Source organism: Lampetra planeri, chromosome 51 (genome assembly GCF_965212315.1).
Source record: "Lampetra planeri chromosome 51, kcLamPlan1.2.h2, whole genome shotgun sequence".
Lineage (NCBI taxonomy): Eukaryota > Metazoa > Chordata > Hyperoartia > Petromyzontiformes > Petromyzontidae > Lampetra > Lampetra planeri.
Window position 1 is genome coordinate 3,811,286 of NC_136157.1, and position 19,602 is coordinate 3,830,887.

The 19,602-nt window shown below is 45.2% G+C and overlaps 1 protein-coding gene across 1 annotated transcript; it reads left to right on the top strand.

Moving 5' to 3' along the window:
* The first annotated feature begins 538 nt into the window (after positions 1 to 538).
* Positions 539 to 11,598, top strand: LOC144734387 (angiotensin-converting enzyme 2-like). The gene is made up of 7 exons (XM_078616542.1): positions 539 to 717; positions 2,655 to 2,712; positions 4,161 to 4,213; positions 6,638 to 6,726; positions 7,609 to 7,725; positions 9,442 to 9,636; positions 10,625 to 11,598. The coding sequence occupies exons 1-7, from the start codon at positions 646 to 648 to the stop codon at positions 10,731 to 10,733; spliced, it is 693 nt and encodes a 230-aa protein (XP_078472668.1). The 5' UTR covers positions 539 to 645; the 3' UTR covers positions 10,734 to 11,598.
* The last annotated feature ends 8,004 nt before the right edge of the window (positions 11,599 to 19,602 follow it).

The following is a 19,602-nucleotide window of genomic DNA, read 5'->3' on the forward strand; positions in this document are numbered from 1 at the left end:
CACACATGACGGTGATGTACAGCGCGTCTTCTTCGAACGCTGGGGAGCCGGAAAAGCCCCTCTCTGTACCAGCGTGGACGGCACCCTCGTGGTGTTCACCTTCTGAAGCGCTCGCTCGTCACCGTGGCGTGCGCGATGACCACCACCACGTGGCTTTTATTTCGTGTTGATCGCGGTGCATTTAGCGCCACAGCGTGTGGATTTATAGCGTTTATTTGTTTGCTGGTGACTGTGTATTTCATATCGGAATCGCCTCCAGTGCTGTTGCTGCTGGCGGCAATGAAAGTTGTTTAAAAGTAAAAAGTCTCTCTCCCGATGCCTTCTCGTCGTGGCCATCAACGGCACACCTCCACATTTGCATTTAGCTCCTGAGCCCACGCTGCTGCCATGCGCGAGAACATCATTAGCAGCCAGTGCGTAACAAAAAGTGCTGGTGCGGGCTTAACTATTTGTAAATGAATAACACTGAGAGTAGAACATTGGAGAGTTAGTTTTTTTTTATCAGTAAAGATATGCCAAGGGAAAGCCGCGTGTGCGTGTGCGCATTTGCGGAGCAAATACTACAAAGCACGGGCGGTTTTCACATCACGGCGTCGAGGCGCCCCTTTTCTTGCGAATTAGCGAGACGTTTCGCGGCCAGTCCCAATGGGTGGCCTCCGCTTGCGCCTGCTCGCGAATTGCTTCTTGCTGGCTGCTCTGAGTCTTCGCGTGAGCTCGGTAAGTCACCGATGCGATCCGCCGACGTGCGCCCCCGTTGTTGGACGTTTTTCGCACCCGTACGTAGCCAACCGACGCATCACATTACGACCAAATGCGTCACCCGCTTTGCCAATTGACGCCGGCACCGTTTGCCTTTGTGGTGCGGTGGCCGTGATTGTCGTGGTTAGCGCGTCAAGACTCCCGTTGTAGAAGTCGCCGGCTCGATCACCTGTCGGGGCAGTTGAAGCAACAGGGGGGGGGGGGGCATCCTAAATCCGCCCGTTCTCTCTCTCCGCACAGCCGTATAAATGGGGATCGCCAAAGACGATTTCGGTGGGGTAAAGTGTAGGTGTAGGTACGTCCACCCACCTAGTCCAACATATATGGCAATTGTGGAAGACGTCTGGCCATCGCGGTGGTCAGCACCTTGTCAGTTAAACACTCGCCACTGATGGTACTTACGGCAGGGAATTTCACTGGTGGAGTGTGTGGATCATGGATCCACCTCTCCCCCCCCCCCCCCCAAATATGACCCTACAGCAAGGTCGTAGCCATGGAGTCAACATTGGGGGGGACCAAATCTTCCAGGGGGTCTAGGGGTTCCCCCCCAGAAAAAAAAATCTAAATTTGAAAACTAATTTCCTGCCTAAAATATTAATAAATTCACTAACACACGGGATGGACTTTTCATGTATTTGTTACAATACTGTCGAATAGTGTGTTGTATTACATTGCTCTGTTTTTTCTTTATTTTTCACCATTTCTTGTTTCATTGTATGTAATGGCAGAGATTAGGGATTAATAAAGTACAACCATAACCACAATCATATGAACATAAATCTATGCATTGTTATATGAAGACAAGTCCAGATATTGTGGCCAAGGTTGAGCAAATTGTTTTTATTTACATAGCATAGTAATTATTATTTTTTTTTTAATTGTTTATAGAAATATATTGGGGGGGGGGCATTTTGAGCATATTTTAATATTTGAGGGTGTCCCCCCCAATATATGTTATAATTAAGGCCTTGCCCTACAGCATCCTCCATTGTTTTATCATGTTCAAATGAACACGTGCGTCGCACATTTTTTTCTCGTTGTGTGGGTTTTTGAAAGCCAGGACTCAGTTTACGCCTTCCTCTGGTGCCTGGTTATGAAGCCTTTATTAACAACACGTATTTGTGGTGAACATGCAAACAAAACAAGCTCTGATAATACAATGGCATTGTCTTTGGAACTGATTGGCCTACACCAGAGACAGCTTTCTTTATGACCTAGTCTCACCAGTGGCAGACCAGAGTACGACAAACGTCGAACAGGACGATTACTTGTGCGGCGATCGAAACGTCGTGATCTTTTATTTTTTCTACCTACGTGACTTTACCGAAAGAACCAAAGAGTATGGATTCCAGCAGTTACGAAAGCTTCACACAAGCTTGTGTTGCCTCTGAAACGTTGTGATTTAATTTATTTTAATTTTATTTTTTACCTACGTGACTTTACCGAAAAAAACAAAGAGTATGTATCCTTTTGGTGTTTGAACATCTTAACCACCTGTTTTATTGCCAGAAAGGGTAAAACCTATTGTTATTTTTCATAATCTGTTGTTGGCAAAAAAAAGGTCACGTGATATGTATATACGTGCGTTGAACATCTTTCGCATCCATACTCTTTGGTTCTTTCGGTAAAGTCCCCAACTGAGAACGATTGCTTGTGTGGCGATCGAAACGTCGTGATTTATTATTTTTTCTACCTACGTGACTTTACCGAAAGAACCAAAGAGTATGGATTTCAGCATTCACGAAAGCTTCAAATAAAAATTCATATTCTTTCGCATCGTTCGTAGCCAACCGTGCGAATCGGAGGCGCGGTTGGATATGCAACAATATACGCGCGTATATTAATGCGTCCGCTTGCTTTGCAATTTTTTGTTGTTATTCACCTTTATTTTTCAGCAATGTGCATCGTTCTTCAATGAGACTGATGGTCCCATGTGCGGCAATATCTGTAAAGGTGATGTGTGCACACACACATACACGTACACCCAAGGGTTCATTGTACAATTAATTGGCACAACACAAACAACTGGCAGCGTTGTAAAAACAACAACAACAACAACAGCATCTACCATCGCCAAGTAGTTAGTGGACGTGATTAGCTTAGTGTGCGCACAGAGTATGCGTGCAATTCCAGTCACTTGCGTCGATAAATTCGTCTCGGGAGATGCGCGGTGTTTCTTCCCACTTGCCCCACCAGTCTACGTAGGACAGTTGTGGGATCTTTGTCTTTATCTCTACTCGTGGGGTTCAGCGGTGGCGTAGTGGTGAGCACACTGCGCTTACCTGGACGTTGATTCCAGGCCACTGCTGACATCGGTGGTGAATATCTGAGCCAGTCCCGGGTGCATTCCCTTAGTCATCTCTCGCCTAACCAGTGCCTGGGCACGGTGCGTCAACGTCCGTGTTTGGGTGGACAAAGTGGGCCGTGCGTGGTGCCGATCCAGACTTGTGGAGGTGGCGAGGATTGGTGGATGACGCACATTTTTTATTTCAATGTGAAACTCCCTACCTGTGTGGACGTCGAGAAAGAGCCGTACCCTGGCTTGCCAGTACGCAGAACAGCCAATGGGGGCCCCACCTGTTCCATCTGTATGGGATACAGTGTTGCCCCCTCGCATGCGTGGGTTATTCTCCGGGTGCTCCGTTTTCTTCCCACGTGCATAAGCACGCGTGCATTATATTGGCCGATAAACACCTTGATATATAGGGGATCGCAGAGCTTGGTGGGGGAGAATTTGGTGCCTGCTCGCCGTCTGGCTGCCTGTCTCACTTGCCTGCCGATACTGTGCAGGTCACGAGTTTAAATCATGAATGGGTATGCCAGCTTACATGGCTGCGTACCGATGAGCAGCAGTAATGCAGTGGACCGTAATCAGTGCTACATTTATTGCCATCCGGGCTTCGATTCCCGACGATGCGCTTCCTTCAAGGTCACGAGGACATCCCTTTATCAATCCACTACTGGATGAGGGGAGATTATTTGACCAAATTTTGCCATGCTGATGATACGGGAGCCTATACGGTACAGTACAATAGTGGATGTTGCTGTGCTGTCCTCTGCTGCCTACCATGCTTCCCCACAGGACACATGCTATGGTGGGGGTCCCCCACGACCAACTCACGATCCAAATTCAACCCTGCTTAGCGTCTCAGAATTTGGGAGTAAAAGGTCAAAGGCCACCACCCTTTCGGTCAAACTTTATCCTTCACCGCAACTGAGTACTGCGCCCGGTGTGGTATGTGAATATCAACACTGGGAAGACGAAGGCGGCCGGGAATGACTGTTGACCATGCCACCCACACGTGTGCCATATAATAACCCTGTGTGTATCCCAATAGTCTGTTAAGCCGCATCTATGGATCATTGTCTTTGTGTGTGTGGTCCGCGTGATTACATCACAGATGAAAGTGTTAAGGTGAGGATCAGTCTGAAGAAGCAGCTGGGTGAGAATGCGGTGAGTTTCGCACATACGCCATGCGAACAACCCAACGCAGTAGATGCCTGGGTTTGACCTTCCACGAAGCTCATGGTCCAATGCACAAACCATGGCAGATGCGGTTACCTGATGCAACAAATGGAAAAGTAATAACTCTCCAGGAATGTGCGACTGCGGTGATACAGAACAGACCGTACGATGTAAAGCAACCCAACGCCCTATCCACAAATACAACGGAGACATCGCGAGCGATGCACTCCTCCTCTGCTGCCAACACGGTTGTCTGGCTCGACCACTGGCACGTGAAATTGTAGTTGTTGCACTGCGTCTACATCAGCAGGCGACACGGAAGAAGAAGACTCAAGGAATTCGGCAGCACCGTGCATGTGGACTGCGGCTCAGAGTCTAAATGAACGTGGTGGTGTTTAACTCGGACACTTAACGATTAACACAGTGACATGCTAAACCTTCTCAGCAAAAGAAATGTAATGATTGAATAAAGAAGAAATCGAACATTTACCCTAAACAAACACGCAAGTAATTCTCCCTTAAGACATTAAGTCATTTTCCATTCCCATATAAACACACCTTGTGATTAAACGCCTGGATCTCTTCATATATGATCACGTACTTCTGCGGCCTTCTGGAACACTGTTCCTTCTGATATAAAGAAGTCACTATGTAATTCTATATTTGAAGCTTGCGTGACTGCAAGGATTCATACTCTTAGGGTTTTTTTCGGTAAAGTCACGTAGGTAAAAAATGAAAGTTAAAATTAATAAAAGTAAAATAAAATAAAAATAAAAATCACGACGTTTCGAAGGCAACACAAGCTTCCGTCGTGATTTTTTTTATTTTACTTTTATGAATTTTAATTTTTTACCTACGTGACTTTACCGAAAAAACCTAAGAATATAGCTATGTAATTTTAGATTTGAAGCTTGCGTGACTGCAAGGATTCATACTCTTAGGGTTTATTTCGGTAAAGTCACGTAGGTAAAAAAGAATAATAAAATAATAATAATACATGAAAATTACTCAAATAAATCACATTTATTATTATTTTATTATTATTTTTTACCTACGTGACTTTACCGAAAAAAAGCCTAAGAGGGAGCTATGTACTTTTCAATCTAGGTTGAAAACTAATTTCTTTAAAGCGGCTTTTTGTGTTTAGTTTGTTGTCCTTCCCCAGCACCTCCGATTAGCACGGTTGGCTACGTACGGTGTGAAAGAAGTTCAACATACACTGCATATATCCATAAATACACGTTTGTATGCTGTGCGGATTCATGTAAGCTTGCCTATTTAGTAATGAAAATGTGGTTATTTATCTTTGATGCTGTCTTTTTTTCAATTGCGTCCCTCCCGACAGATATTTTATGTTCGTTGGGAAACTATGTACTTTACGTGGCGTTTGTTTTCCTCTTACTTGAATGGAACCGTGTGCGGCCTAGTTTTGGAAAGTTATTCAATCATTACCTGCGATTCGTTTTCATCGGTTGTTATAATGACTATGTTGTGAGCATATCTGAGATGGCTAATACTTTATCTGAGCTGACGTTTATGCCTTTATTTATTCAATTAGTTTCTTTGGAAAATATACACCAATGCCGTTGTGAAGGACTTTGGCGAATAAACGGCATTTTAATTGTCACAATTACAAAAATAATAATATATAACGCATACACTTTCGCGAAAAGTCCAAATTTCCTCTCGTGACGTGGAGGCGCGGAGATCAGCTCAGGGTTTATCTTCATACGCCCGACGGAACAGATGAGCAGCCTCCAATTATCTCTTAAGTGGCGATGGACGCTACCGCTGGCCATATACGCACGTAGGACTTCTTTCGCGCCGTACATATCCTGCCGTGCTAATCGGAGGTGCGCGGGAGGCATCAGAATGTGAAGTTTATTATCCGAGTAAATAACCCATTGTGAGCTGCACAGCTCATTCTTCAAGGGTGACTCAGCCAGCAGTCAGCAAGAGTTACAAAGCGATACGTAATAATAATGTAGGCGTAGCGGGATTCAATGACAAACGATTGGAGCAATGCCAGGGAGACGCGACGCTCTGCCAGGGTGGGGGGGGACAGTCTCGGTTCGAGGGGAGACAACGGTGAGCAAGTTGAGGGCTTCGGTGTCCAGGGGACGACTGCTGAGGCCCTCTCGCCTTGGCGAGGAGGGGCCGGGAAATGCGGATGAGGGTCTTTGAACCCAGAAGAGTGACCAACGTAGAAGCAGAGCGAGCCAAAAGGACAGCAGCCACTGTAGAGAGATGGAGTGACGTGGTTAGCTCATATGCAGAGAGTCAGGTGACTTTTATCAGTGTTAAGAATGAAAAAAGAAATTCAGTTTGATAAAAAAAAAATAATCCTGTTCACCTCAACGGTATTTGTTTCTCTTGTGTCCACCCCTCGCATGCCCATGCCGCGTCTGCCAGTATGTGTGGGACGACTCGGAGCTCTTTCTCTTCCGAAGCGCCGTCGCCTACGCGATGCGTAAAAGCCCCGAGCAGCACTCCGCCTTCACGTGAGCGACGCACGCAGCCCACGGACACTTCCCCCATCACCTTGAGCTCGCAAAAAGGCGCTGCTGCGTTAGAATGTTGCATCCTTGTAGGGCACTTGAATGGATTTCAGAAGTATTTAAGTGATATCTGCTTCCATCGGCCGTTACCTTGCACTGCTTCCTGAGAGATCCAAATTAATTGTTCTCCCATGATGTCGATGACACAACTGATGGCACGATTGAAATATAAAATGTTTTTGTTATATTGTTGTTGTAACTTTCTCACCCGCCTTTGCTGGACATCTGTGAAAACGAGCTCGATAGTTCATAGGATTGCTCCAGTCTAAATAAAACACATTCCTGCGGAGGGAGCTGGTAGGAACGTTGGGTTGCTCGGTCTATGGCCAGGGTCAACGGCGGCGTGGTGTATTCCGCAAACATGGCCGACTGTGAGGGTGGGCACAAGCCGGCGTGAGTAGGTTAAACGTTGAGTTTTATAAGGGCACCACGTGGTGACCAGCCCCTCCCCACCCAGCCCCACCCCTCCCACCCTCCCCACCCAGCCCCTCTCCACCCTCCCCACCCAGCCCCTCCCCACACTCCCCTCTCCACCCAGCGCTACCCCTCCCATTTTTTTATGCACGACGGACGGACACAATAATCCCCTGTGGGCTGGTGTAACCAGGAGGTTCCTACCAGTATAATCTGATAAAGATTTTGATTCTGAATAAACTTAGGGGGGGGGAGGAATCACACGCGCAAAAATAAAAACAAAACGCATCCGAGCCCTTTTCTCATGACATTTGACAGCACAACTGAAATATAATTGTTTTTTTACGAAGACAAAAAAAAACTTGTTCATCTTCACCAATGACATACGGCCCAACCACGTTGCCCGAGCAGGACCGAGCATGTGATCGTGTGCGCCAAGACGGAGAGAATCTCCTTCTACTTCGCGGTGATGAATCCGAACCTGACGAGTACCCTGGTGGAGAAGCAGCAGCTGGTGCGTGCCGTCAGGTCAGTGTCCACCTCCGGCACGCCCCACGTCGCCTTTTTAAATCCTTTATATTAAGTTCACTTGCTTGCTTGCTTACGACCGTGCAAATCTTTCGGTCGTTTTTTAACCAACTTCCCGTGATCCAATCGAGCTGACATTTTGCACACAGACTCGTTGTGCGTGACAATGTATTTTCGTGAATCTTTATTCCCAAAATTTTACACTTTTAGGAAAAAATAAATTATATTTAATTATCAATTGCTTAATGGTGGCAGGCATTCATCTGACCCATAGGTGGCAGCCATCTCAAGCCAGAGGACGAGAGGACTCTAGCCGCCACGCATATAAAGGATTTATAGTGAAAAACTTTGTTTTTACGGGTTAATTTTTTAGACAATAAATTGACCGCTCGTGCGCAATGCAGCGTTGGCAGTGGCGCACAAGCGATGTGTCAATCGCGCCCGCCTGGAGAATGAACAACGTGGTTACGGGCTTTAGAACCGAGGCCGACCGCTGGGGGGGTTACGCTCATGGGAAAATGACGCGTCGAGCAAAATACCGCGTTCTGCAAATAATATCACCTAATGGGAAGCAATGGGGTTGCGTTCCTGGGTCCGAAATCATCACCCCCCTCCCTTTCTGTTTGTTTGATTCGTTCTGCAAGATTTCCACCACTCGTTATTGCACGAAAAGCAGGGGTCTGCAGACTGCTACTCTGGGAGCTGCATTCGGCTTTTTTAAGGACCGCTGCTGCGTGACTTTATTCGTCAAGGACCACCGCCGTCTCGTATTCACCACTTGCATTGCGGCTCTTGAAACATAGAGGGGTTTTTTTTTTGGTACCGAATTCGCAAAAAATGGATTCGTGTTATATTAGTTGCTGACCCATGTGCTACTAAAGCATGCCGAGTCGCTCCCCGTGTCTTGTGTGTACACTCTTTATTTCTCAATTCCATCACGACACAAACTCCCACCCCCCCTCCCCCGTCTCCATTCCAGTTCGACGTTCGCTCCCCCCCCCTAACACTGTCACTTAGGTATATACATATTGAACAGCTACCGTCAGTAGTACTGCCTTGAAAGAGAAAATTGACGAATGCGCAGTATCGTTTTTTTTTGTGCTGTCGTGCACACCGCCAACGCAGTGTCGCCAAATGATGTACACGACTGAACATGTCCCAAGCGCATATTATACATTTCATGTCATGTAACTTATTCGAAAGTGTATCGGATGTCTTATTATACTGACTACTTTCTTGCATTCCAAATGAATGATAAAATATGTTTCTTGTTCGCCTCCCCGGTTCTGGGTAGCCGGGGTTTTTACTGTGCCATAATCCTCAGCTTATAAGATGCCCCGGAATATAAGAGGCAACTCGTAAACACCTCCCAGATTATAAGACCCACCCTAACTTCTACTTTAGAATACTGTACAGGGGGGAAACGATATTTTTTTGTAACCTGGAGGATACAACGATTAGGTGGCATGCCAGTCAAGAAGAAGGTGCATTGCCTGAAATGTTGCCTATCATGTATTTAGTCTTCCGTAAGGGCAGTGTTATTGATGAATGGTTTAAGTGTTAGGTGACCTCACGCCAGCAGGACATTGCCCGACACACTCCCACGCCTCCGATTAGCACAGTCGGTCACGTACGGTGCGAAAGAAGTTCAACGTACGCAACGCAACGCACTCCACTCCAACAGTGACCAGTGACACCAATCCCCTGGCCTTGAAGGTTGTCGCGTCCACGCATGAACCGGGCCTTCATGCTGGACGTGAAGACGCTGGAGTTCGTGGGCATCAAGCCGACGCTGGCTCCGACGCGCTCCGCGTTCAAGGACACGTGGCTCGTGGCCTACGGCGTCGTGAGCGGCGTTTCCTTCCTGGCGATCATGGCCCTCTTCGCGGACGCGTGGCGCAAGCGATACAGGTGAGCGAGGGTTGGCCCTCCAGGTCCTCGTGATAATAATGACGGTGGGCAAGTGCGGGACCGATGGGTGACGTGAGTCGGGGCGGGGGGGGGTGGTGTCATTCGTGAAATTGTATTTGTCAATGGTGTTTTTTCGTTTGAAGTCGACAATGACTAAGGGTGGTCGAAAATCATCGAAAGCAAGACGCTGATGAAGACCACCCCTAAGCCCTAGGACCAATGTATGAATGACAAAACAAAAATAATTGGTCTCATTCGTGACGCAGAACGAAGGTCATTTATGATGGGAAACCGCAGTGCACTGAGGTATACCGAAAATGGTAAATTTATATACATGAACAGGATATAAAATTATTTACTGAGTTCATTAATTGGCTGATCTGATAATAGTTAAAGGGGCTAAGAGTGAACAAACTACATGTTTTGCTTTAGTCGACTGGCCTAAGAAAATGGCTATAATAAAATAAAAAAGCGTAAACTAAATTACCGCTAGATAAAGTCACGTAGAAGGGACTTTACCGAAAGAACCACGAATATGAATCCCTGCAGTCACGAAAGCTTTAAATCAAAATTTTTATTACCGCTGCTTCAGAATAAGCAGCGATTCCTAGGTCATCGCCATCCCTAACCTGGTGAACCGCGAAAGCATCCAAGCATCGACCCCAGATGTTAATCACACTGTCGTAGCCACTTCAGGATTCTTAAATCACGTTGTGAGGCGATGGATAATAAATAATGTTGACAAAATTAACACTGCTCTCCAAGCGAGTATATGATTGGATCGGGTTCTGGTGATAATTGGAGCAGTTACATTGTAAACTGTATGAAGAAAATGGAGCAAGTTGATAAAATAAAAATATCCCATTGAACCATTATTACATTTCCACCATTTTCGCCTATTATTACATTTCAAGATTTAACCTATACCTTCCCATATAACTGCACGATATATAATGACGAACCGTGTTTTCTGCTTGGCTGTGCCTAGGCAGAGAAGAGGTCTTAATTCAGAGGCCACCGATCACCCCGCAGACGGACTGCCCACAGCGACCAGCGTTACAACCCAGCACAACGGAGATGCCCTCACTGCCCTCTAGACCACCATGGCGAGATGTTAATTCCATCGCCTGGTATGCACGAGGTTCGTGGGTTCGATCCCGACCACGACGCTTGCTGTATATTTGGAGTTTGCACGTTCCCTCTCCGCGTGGTCGTGTGGATTTTCTCTGGGTCCTCTTGTTTTTCCCTTCACATGCGGAATCAACGTGTGTTTAGAGTATTTGGCTGCGATACATTTCGACGTGATAAGCCACTTCGTTGAGCTTTCATTTGTGCTCAGTCGCTTCTGAGAAAATTCTATATACAGTAGCTCAGTGGGCCTTACCTGGTAAAATAAAAAAAAAAGTTTTAAAGAGTTTGCTGAGGGCCTAGTGCCCTTATCGTTTTCGTTTTGCATAGTGAATTCCATCCCTCTACCATTTTACCACCACCCATGCCCCATTCCACACTCTCCATTGTCATTCACCTTGTTTTTTTGTTTAGTTCTAACTTAAAATGTGGTATACTAATTGTAAAGCTAAATCAAAGTGAAAATTAACAAAGCTTTTTTTTTACTCGCTTGTATTTAACTCACTCTGTCTGTTGTTTTTGTCGTATCCTCGAATCTTGTAACTCAATTTTAACCTCATTCCCAATGTGGTATCGACTGAAAACTTCGTATACTTATGGCTTACTGATGACAATACTATATTCTATCATAAAAAAAATGAAAATATACTTTTAAACAATATTTTTATTACACGCTTTCTATTAACTCACTGTTGTTGTTGGTGTCGTATCCTGAAATCTTGTAACTCAATTTTAACCCACTTCCCAATGTGGTATCGACTGCAAACTTGGTATACTTATGTCATACTGATGACAATACTATATTCTATCATAAAAAAAAAATGTAAAACCATCTTTTTATGTTATGTTTTGGCTTGGGTCTAATTGTCCACGCTCAACTGACGTTGGCTGTAAATCACCACGGCCCCTTACATTATGGCAAACCTCGGGGCCACTTCCTGGAGTCGTGGAGTTCTGCCATCACCAGTACGGTACATTTCATTAAAGCGTGTTTTAAAAAAAAGTATTTTAAAATATTACTTTTTTATATTCTGGAATTAATCCGGCAGGTGCTATGGATTAGGATGTATCATCAGCGTTGTGTTTCAACCATTTTAATATTTGTGGCCTTGAGCTTGTAGCCTCTAAAAACCTCTGCGTTAATGCGGCCCTGCTCAATGCCACCCACAGGATTGCCCCATATGTGTTGTACTGCACCGCTTAACGTATTCGTTCGACAGCGTTTTTAAATAACAACTATTTAATAGTTTAGAAAATATTATTTCTAACAAGGTGAGAACTCAAGGGACAAGGATTCTCATTTTCAAGAGTGAAAAAAATTAACATAAGGGGCCGTCTATAAATGACGTCACGCACCTAGGGGGGTGGGGGGTCAGACATTTGTGACGATGTGTGACGAGGGAGGGGGGAGGTTGAGAAACGTGACGTCACATAAAAATGCGAAACTTTAAATAAATATAGAATTGTTATAACAACACTAATTGTTATAACACCACTCCTACAACATCAGAGTGCAGCGCCGCATTAAATACGCACTACAATGACAATCGTTTAAAGCGATTTGAAGCATGTTTTATTTTTTTTTGGTGTGGGGGTGCGGGCAGCGCTTAGTGACGTCATATTTGAGGGGGGGGTCTGACTTTTTGTGACGCCGTGTGACGAGGGGGGGGGTCAAAAATAGTCCAAAATCGCGTGACGTCATTTATGGACGGCCCCTAAAGACTGCAGTACATCATTGACGCAAATTGATGTATGTATTGGGGAGTATTATTGTAATAAGATAAGTAGAAAATGGAGTATCTCCACAAATGACTAATATTGTTATCGCCCTTCAACCTATTGACTCTTCAGACCAATATCATCCAGCAGATTGTGTTTCATCAAGAAAACTCTGCACCGAATTCGACCTTCCAAATATTCTAGCTTTGAACATACCACAACCTAGCAGCATTTGTTTCAGAAGCTTCACTCTGCGAATGAGTACAGCAATGAAGCAAATGCAAATCAGACCAAAAGCAACCACATTATAGGAGAAATAAAAAAAGTGGCTTGAACAAAATGAAACTTAAACAAAAAACCATCCATCGTAAAATGTAATTGCAGAAACGTACGAGGATATATTGTCAACTAAGAGGCATGTAATGATTCAGCCTCACAGCAATTGGATCCGTTTCTCTTTTATTCAGTTACAATCCGATTCACAATCAAATTATTGTCGGTTGATTAACAAAAAAATAATCCCGTGCGTATTTATATAGTTTGCAATAGAATGTAAAATAAAACGTACCACCACTATGAGATCTCTTTTACCAGTGGCAAAATATAATGGTAGGTTTTTACCCTTTTAACTGGTACAAAACTGACACCTTTATTCAAGGCATCATGTTTGCAATGACCACAACACAAGTAGTCAATAAAGCAAACAAAAAGAAGCAACTCTGATAAGGATAATAATATGCACTGTCCTTGAAGTTGATTGGCCCACACCCGAGACGGCTTTCTTTAGAGCCTAGTCCCCATTTTGAGTTGTACGCCTTCTGGTGTCATCTGGCCCTACACCAATGGGGACTAGGCTCTAAAGAAAGCCGTCTCGGGTGTGGGCCAATCAACTTCAAGGACAGTGCATATTATTATCCTTATCAGAGTTGCTTCTTTTTGTTTGCTTTATTGACTACTTGTGTTGTGGTCATTGCAAACATGATGCCTTGAATAAAGGTGTCAGTTTTGTACCAGTTAAAAGGGTAAAAACCTACCATTAAAACGTACCACCCTTGAAATGTGATGCATCGTCATTATCTGGGGTCACGATTGCATTAGAAGAAAAAATCGTTGCGTCTGACTTAATCCTCATTTGTATTGCTTTTTTTAGTGTATGCTTTGTACAGTTTCGTTGGTTCAGTTCGTCTAAACGTAACAATATAATGTGCACGTATGAATTGTAAACAATCGATTGTCACGCATGATACAGATATATGAAGAAATCAATACCTCATTACATGCCTAGTATTTAAAACTATGTTATCGCATTGTATGTGGCCTTGCAATTAACAATAAAAAAAATACGTTCAATACAACTCCTGTCCATGTAAATAACAAACACAGACACTTAGTGTGTTGCGTCAATTCCTAAGCGATAAGAGGTAATCCTTGAATTATGTCGGCGTCAAAGCGACTCACGTGCAGATACACACATCTGAATCTCAATACATACTGCTATTACCCTGCCCCAAGCTTTGCAAATTCTAATTTATATGCATATCTTCAAGTCAGTTATCTGAAATGTGCCAGTATGTAGGTCTGATTGGAAATGGAGCCCTATAAATAACTTCATCCCATTACTCCGCCAAAACCAAATGGGTTCTCGGTTTAATACGAGCCCATAGCCCGGGAATGACATACTGATGATGACTCATCTGCTGGTGGCTACCATAGTACCCCGGCTCTCGTATAATGTCCGTGATGCAGTCACTTTTAGTCTGCTGGTGGTCGGCGATGCGGCAATCGACTCATATCGACGAGCTGGACACGATGCACAGCTACGGTGCGTTCGAGCGTTCAGGGTTTCGGCGCAATCGTCTCCGCTGCGTTTCGACATCGCGGAGTGTGACACCGATTTCGGATTGATTGGTACCCCAGTCGCGGAGTTAAGTACACCCCTGAAAAAAAATAGTGGGCCCAGAAATAAAATATTTAATTGCCTAGGCCAGTTTGTATTATTTGGTACCCCGAGGTACCGCCATAAGGATTAATTGCCAGGCTGCAGTAGAATTAGCTCACTTGGAGGTCACAAGAGGAAGGCTGGTTTGCCCCAACCTATTGTCATGAATAAATGGGACAATGCCATTCTGATGATTTCAGTAATTAGATTAATTTACATGCAACGGTACATATTAAGTGGCTGCATGAGACAAGAGACACCTTGACTTGAATTTTATTTCAACAACTGAAATCTACTCATGACCATCACCGACGATCTTTCCATGGACAGACGAAGACCTTCCAAAGCAATCTGTCACGTCCTCTTGATGGAACATCCCACATCTGGTTCCAGCAGACGAGCTAATGTCATTACTCCACCTCTGTGTTGCACCTCCTCTCAGACGTACTCTCTCATTCTAACCCACCCCGACTGGACATCTGTGAAAGAGGGCTTCATAGCTCATCGGATTCCTCCAGTATAAATACATATTCTGATTCTACCTTCACTCCGTTGTTAGTCGCGACCACGGCCCATCATCACTTCCGGGGACATGACCTGCCAAGCCCACTTACCGGAGCACAAAAAAAGAATGTTCACAAACATTAATTACCTTTCTTTAACCATGTTGTCATAATAATCAGCCATGATCAATCCACTGCTGGATGAAGGCTTCCCTAAGCCAATCACATTTCTCTCTAGGATTATACACAATGCATATATTTTTTACCTAAAGCAGTATCTGGCTAGACGGCAATTTTGGGAGGTTTGCTATCGACGAAGTCAGGTTTAACTTCGCTTCTCCAGTATTTGGCCGTCTCATGTCGCAGCTCCCTAAACCACAGTATGTGGATGGCGGTGCTCGCCACAGTGGGTGGGCACGACGGCGTACAGAGGCTTGGCAGTGACGCACAAGTCGGAGTACTTCGCGTCTAACCGCTGCACAGCGTACACTCCGGAGGTCATCCTGCAGACGGTGAAGATGATGAGGAGCGATTGGCACCACGCTGGAAATGATCACGGTAACAAGTCCCAGCAAGCTCACGGCGAAACTGGTCGAGCACGACATTGTACAGCAGGGAAGGCGAACTCACGTCATCTGAGCAGCGGTGGCTTCTGGCTAACCATCGAATAAAGGCAGTCAACGCATCGCGCGCGCTTTTAGGAGCGCTTCTGTGGCCATCTGGAATGCTCTTCCTTCCGATATTAAGACGCCATTGGAGCTATGCACTTTTAAAGCATCATCTAGAGCAGGGGTGGGGAACGTCCGGCCCGCGGGCCGTATGAGGCCCGCAAAATCATTTGGTCTGGCCCTGCCAAGGCAACTGCAGGTGGGACTCGAAATTCAATAAATCTAGGAGCAAACCTGGAAAAGCAGTTGCGACTAGCAACATCATCATCAATACCAGCTAACATCACACGCCTCACCAAAGAGATACAGTTCCAGCCATCACATTAGGGGCGAGTTAATTAAATGTTTGACCAAATATAACGGGCAAATTTTTAAGGTGATTATGTTGTATGGCCCGCGGATTTTGTTATAAATATCCAAATGGCCCTTGGCAGAAAAAATGTTCCCCACCCCTGATCTAGAGTGACAACGAATAAACTTTAGAACTGCTTTTTGTGTTCAGCTTGTTGTTCTTCCCCCGCAACTCCAATTAGCACATACTCTTAGGTTTTTTCGGTAAAGTCACGTAGGTAAAAAATAAAATTTTAATTAATAAAAGTAATAATAGAAATAAAATAATAAACACAAGTCTCCGTCATCAGGTGGGACCGTCACAGTAAATCTAGCTGTGACGGTCCCACCTGATGCCTCCGAAACGTCGTGATTTATTATTTTATTTCTATTATTACTTTTATTAATTTACATTTTATTTTTTACCTACGTGACTTTACCGAAAAAACGAAAGCTTCAAATCTAGGATCCAATTAGCACGGCTCACTACGTACGGTTAAGAGAGAAGTTGAACATGTGTACATGTAGTGGACCTTGATGCGTTGGCAGAAACGCATTTCACTCAGAATGATCACGCCCCTGATGCCGACGGACAATGAATACAGCCACGCGACCAGGAGGACCTTTTGGGTGGCACGTCCACTCGAGGCGAACGTGTAATTGTACCGGTGGCAGATGGCCAGATACCTGCCCAACGAGATGACCAGAGGCTGAGACCAAGATCATGGAGTCCACTTATGTGAGAGATACACTCGTGCACGCTGATTTTATTTCTTCCGTATATAATGACGACTTGACACGCTTCTCTTGAGATGGAACCTTTGTTGAAGACACGTTCACTTGACATCAGGCGGAGACCCCCACTGCAACAGCCCCGAGTCTCCCGTGCATCTCCCTTTTATATACCGACACGAGGCCACGCCCCCCTTCTCGATCATTTTCGCTGACTCTGGACGCTCCCTCTACCGGCAGACTCCACCGTCCTCTTCCGTCACCTGACCACGCCCCCTTCTCGAAAATTCTCGTAGCCACCAGTCCCTTCGCACTCACAACTGATACCCCTGTAATTACCTCCCGTGGCCACTAGTCCACTCACGGCGCATATAGGCTCTACTGTCATTACACGTACAAAATCACCTTTATGTATGGATGTTAAACTTATTTCGCATCGTACGTAGCCAACCATGCTAATCGGAGATGTGGGGGAAAGACAACAAACTAAAAACAAAAAGCAGTTTTAAACAAATGAGTTTTCGAGACGGAGACCAGAATGTGCAGAAAACTTGAGGTTTTGTATCAGCGCGTGTATCGTCTTCTGCAGGTATGGCGACACGCTGGTCACAAACACGATGGATATTTTGTGTTATTTCGAGTTTATAATGAGAAGCAGGGATATGATACACAAAGGGGAATTGCCGCAGACTTAAAGTATATTAGTGTAACATTGGTCTCGGACGAGTTCTTGCTGAAAGGGGTGTGGCGTGCAGAGCGAAGTGGAATTTTCACGAGCCATGCTATTCAGATGTGTGGATCGAAAAAGGTGAACTGCAATAGAATAAAACACTTTTTTTTTGTATCGCACATCTTAGATTTAGCTCATGTCTGAGCCACAGAATTGTAGGTGTCGTAAATAGTTTGACGATAAGCAATGAGGACACCCTAATGTGGCAGGTGTTGCCATCCCCTCATATTTGGGCCTTTTGTTTCCAAGCACTTCAGTTCCATCCGATAAGAAAACAACAAACATCCCGGTCGAACATCATACATCTCACTCTGGGAATTATGTATGGAAACATCGGACATGTGAACGGCTGTAAAAAACGACAGAACCACCAGGCACCGATACTTCATTTGGTAGGCGTGGGATGTATGGCCGTCAAATAAGTAATGTATAAAAAAAAGGGCTTCAAAGAAGGGCTCTGTAAAAAAAAAATTCAAGGTTAAATGAGGTTTTCCTGGATACAATAATGAATATCGCAATCGTACGTTGGTGTTACATTGTCTCTGTCTCCCACTCCTAATGCTTCCATGATGAGGGGCACGCTCGGGTCAACTAACTATATTCTCATCCTCTTCGTATTAACGAATGCATCGGCTGAGTACAAAAGATGGCCATGACAAACTCACTAAAGCCAACGTGTCACCCTAATCATACGCACACTAATCCTACATCTGATGGGTTTTTGTTGTTGGTGCTATTAGTGTTCTCCCTGCAAGGATTTGTGATGAGTGGCCCTCATAATAACATCTGGGCACGTAAATGCACTTTGCAAATTGTGTAAATTGCATTCCCGGTGGAATCTTCAGAATTCGACAACAAAATTCAATGATTTGTAATAGAGTCGCAATGGCTGTGAGGCGAACATTTTAATGCGTTTTTTTATCCTTTTCACAATCATAACGAAGGGCATTTTTGCAGAAATATTTAAACGTGTAAGCATGAGGGCTGCTGCGATATGTGTATTTTGCACAATGAAATATTAATGTTCACGATATGATCATCGCAATATAACTTTCTCCGAATCACTTTGTAGGAATATGGTAGTTCACACATTTTCAGTGATTTATAATCATTTGTTTCTGGTCGACCACCTTTAACGCCAGGGCGTCTCAGAGGGCTTGATAATAATTAATATTTTGTTTAACACGTAGGCTTTCGCGACCGATATCATCCATAATACAGGTTTTTTTTGGGTTACATCGTGTAAATATATAAATCTGGCTGTCGCCTGATGAAGCTAGTTGTAATTCCTGGCGAAACGTCGCACTCAGATTGTAAATGTTGTGGCTTGGCTCTCCAACACACCGGTGTGCTGTACTAGTGTAGTAACGCTCACGACTCGTTCACACCGGAGTTGGAGGCACACTTGTTTATTCAACACCAACGTTGTGACATACACATTTGAGGGGGTATCGGCCCCCTCACCCGTCTATCTGAGGACACACCTCTCTAGCTAACCCTAGCCTGCCTCTGAGTCCTCCACTAATGGGCTAGGGGAGGCTATCTTGGCCCGACACTGGTCAGTCGGGCCCGGTACCCAGAGTCCAGACCAGCACTGGCTCTGGCTCTGGTACCACGCCACTGGCTCGAGCCTGCGCGGTCCTGATCAGGACGGCGTACCAGGGGGAGTCCAGGGCTCTATCTCAGACGTCTTCCGCCTCCTCTTCTTTAGCTAAACATCACTCCCGAGCCCTTCGATACAATCCCCTTTTATACCCAACCCCTCCCTGAGGGGTGGGGCCCCGGGGGATCATAACGACCGAATCGACCCCCCAGGGTGTCTGGCGCGGACGTCGCAGAGGGCACCTGCTTGTGCACACATGTAGCCCCGCCTACTGTGTTTGTTTACCATAGGCTGCCATGCATAACGGGCTCTCTCTCTAACACCCCTACATCACTCCCCCCCGCATAGCATGCAGCCGTCCCGGCTGCCAACATACAAAAATTTGACAATAAAGGTGCCTTCACCCCCTGAGCGCGCGTGTGCCTCACTATTTTTTGAACAATAACAGGAACCAGAACAAGAACGCAACAACAAGATGAGAAACAACCCGACGCACCCCCCCGAATAAATACGAATTCCGTAAAAAAACAGCTTATATACAACCAGCAGGGAACCCACCCCGCACACACAACAAACGGTGAACCCAGCATATGTACATCCGAGGAGCGGGAAAC

What these genes read in the sequence shown, in the direction of transcription:
- LOC144734387 (XM_078616542.1), top strand. Translation starts at nt 646, where the DNA reads ATGGGTGGCCTCCGCTTGCGCCTGCTCGCGAATTGCTTCTTGCTGGCT. An exon ending in TGAGTCTTCGCGTGAGCTCG is followed by an intron (nt 718 to 2,654) that starts GTAAGTCACCGA and finishes TTTATTTTTCAG; the next exon opens with CAATGTGCATCGTTCTTCAA. An exon ending in CAGCTGGTGCGTGCCGTCAG is followed by an intron (nt 7,726 to 9,441) that starts GTCAGTGTCCAC and finishes CTGGCCTTGAAG; the next exon opens with GTTGTCGCGTCCACGCATGA.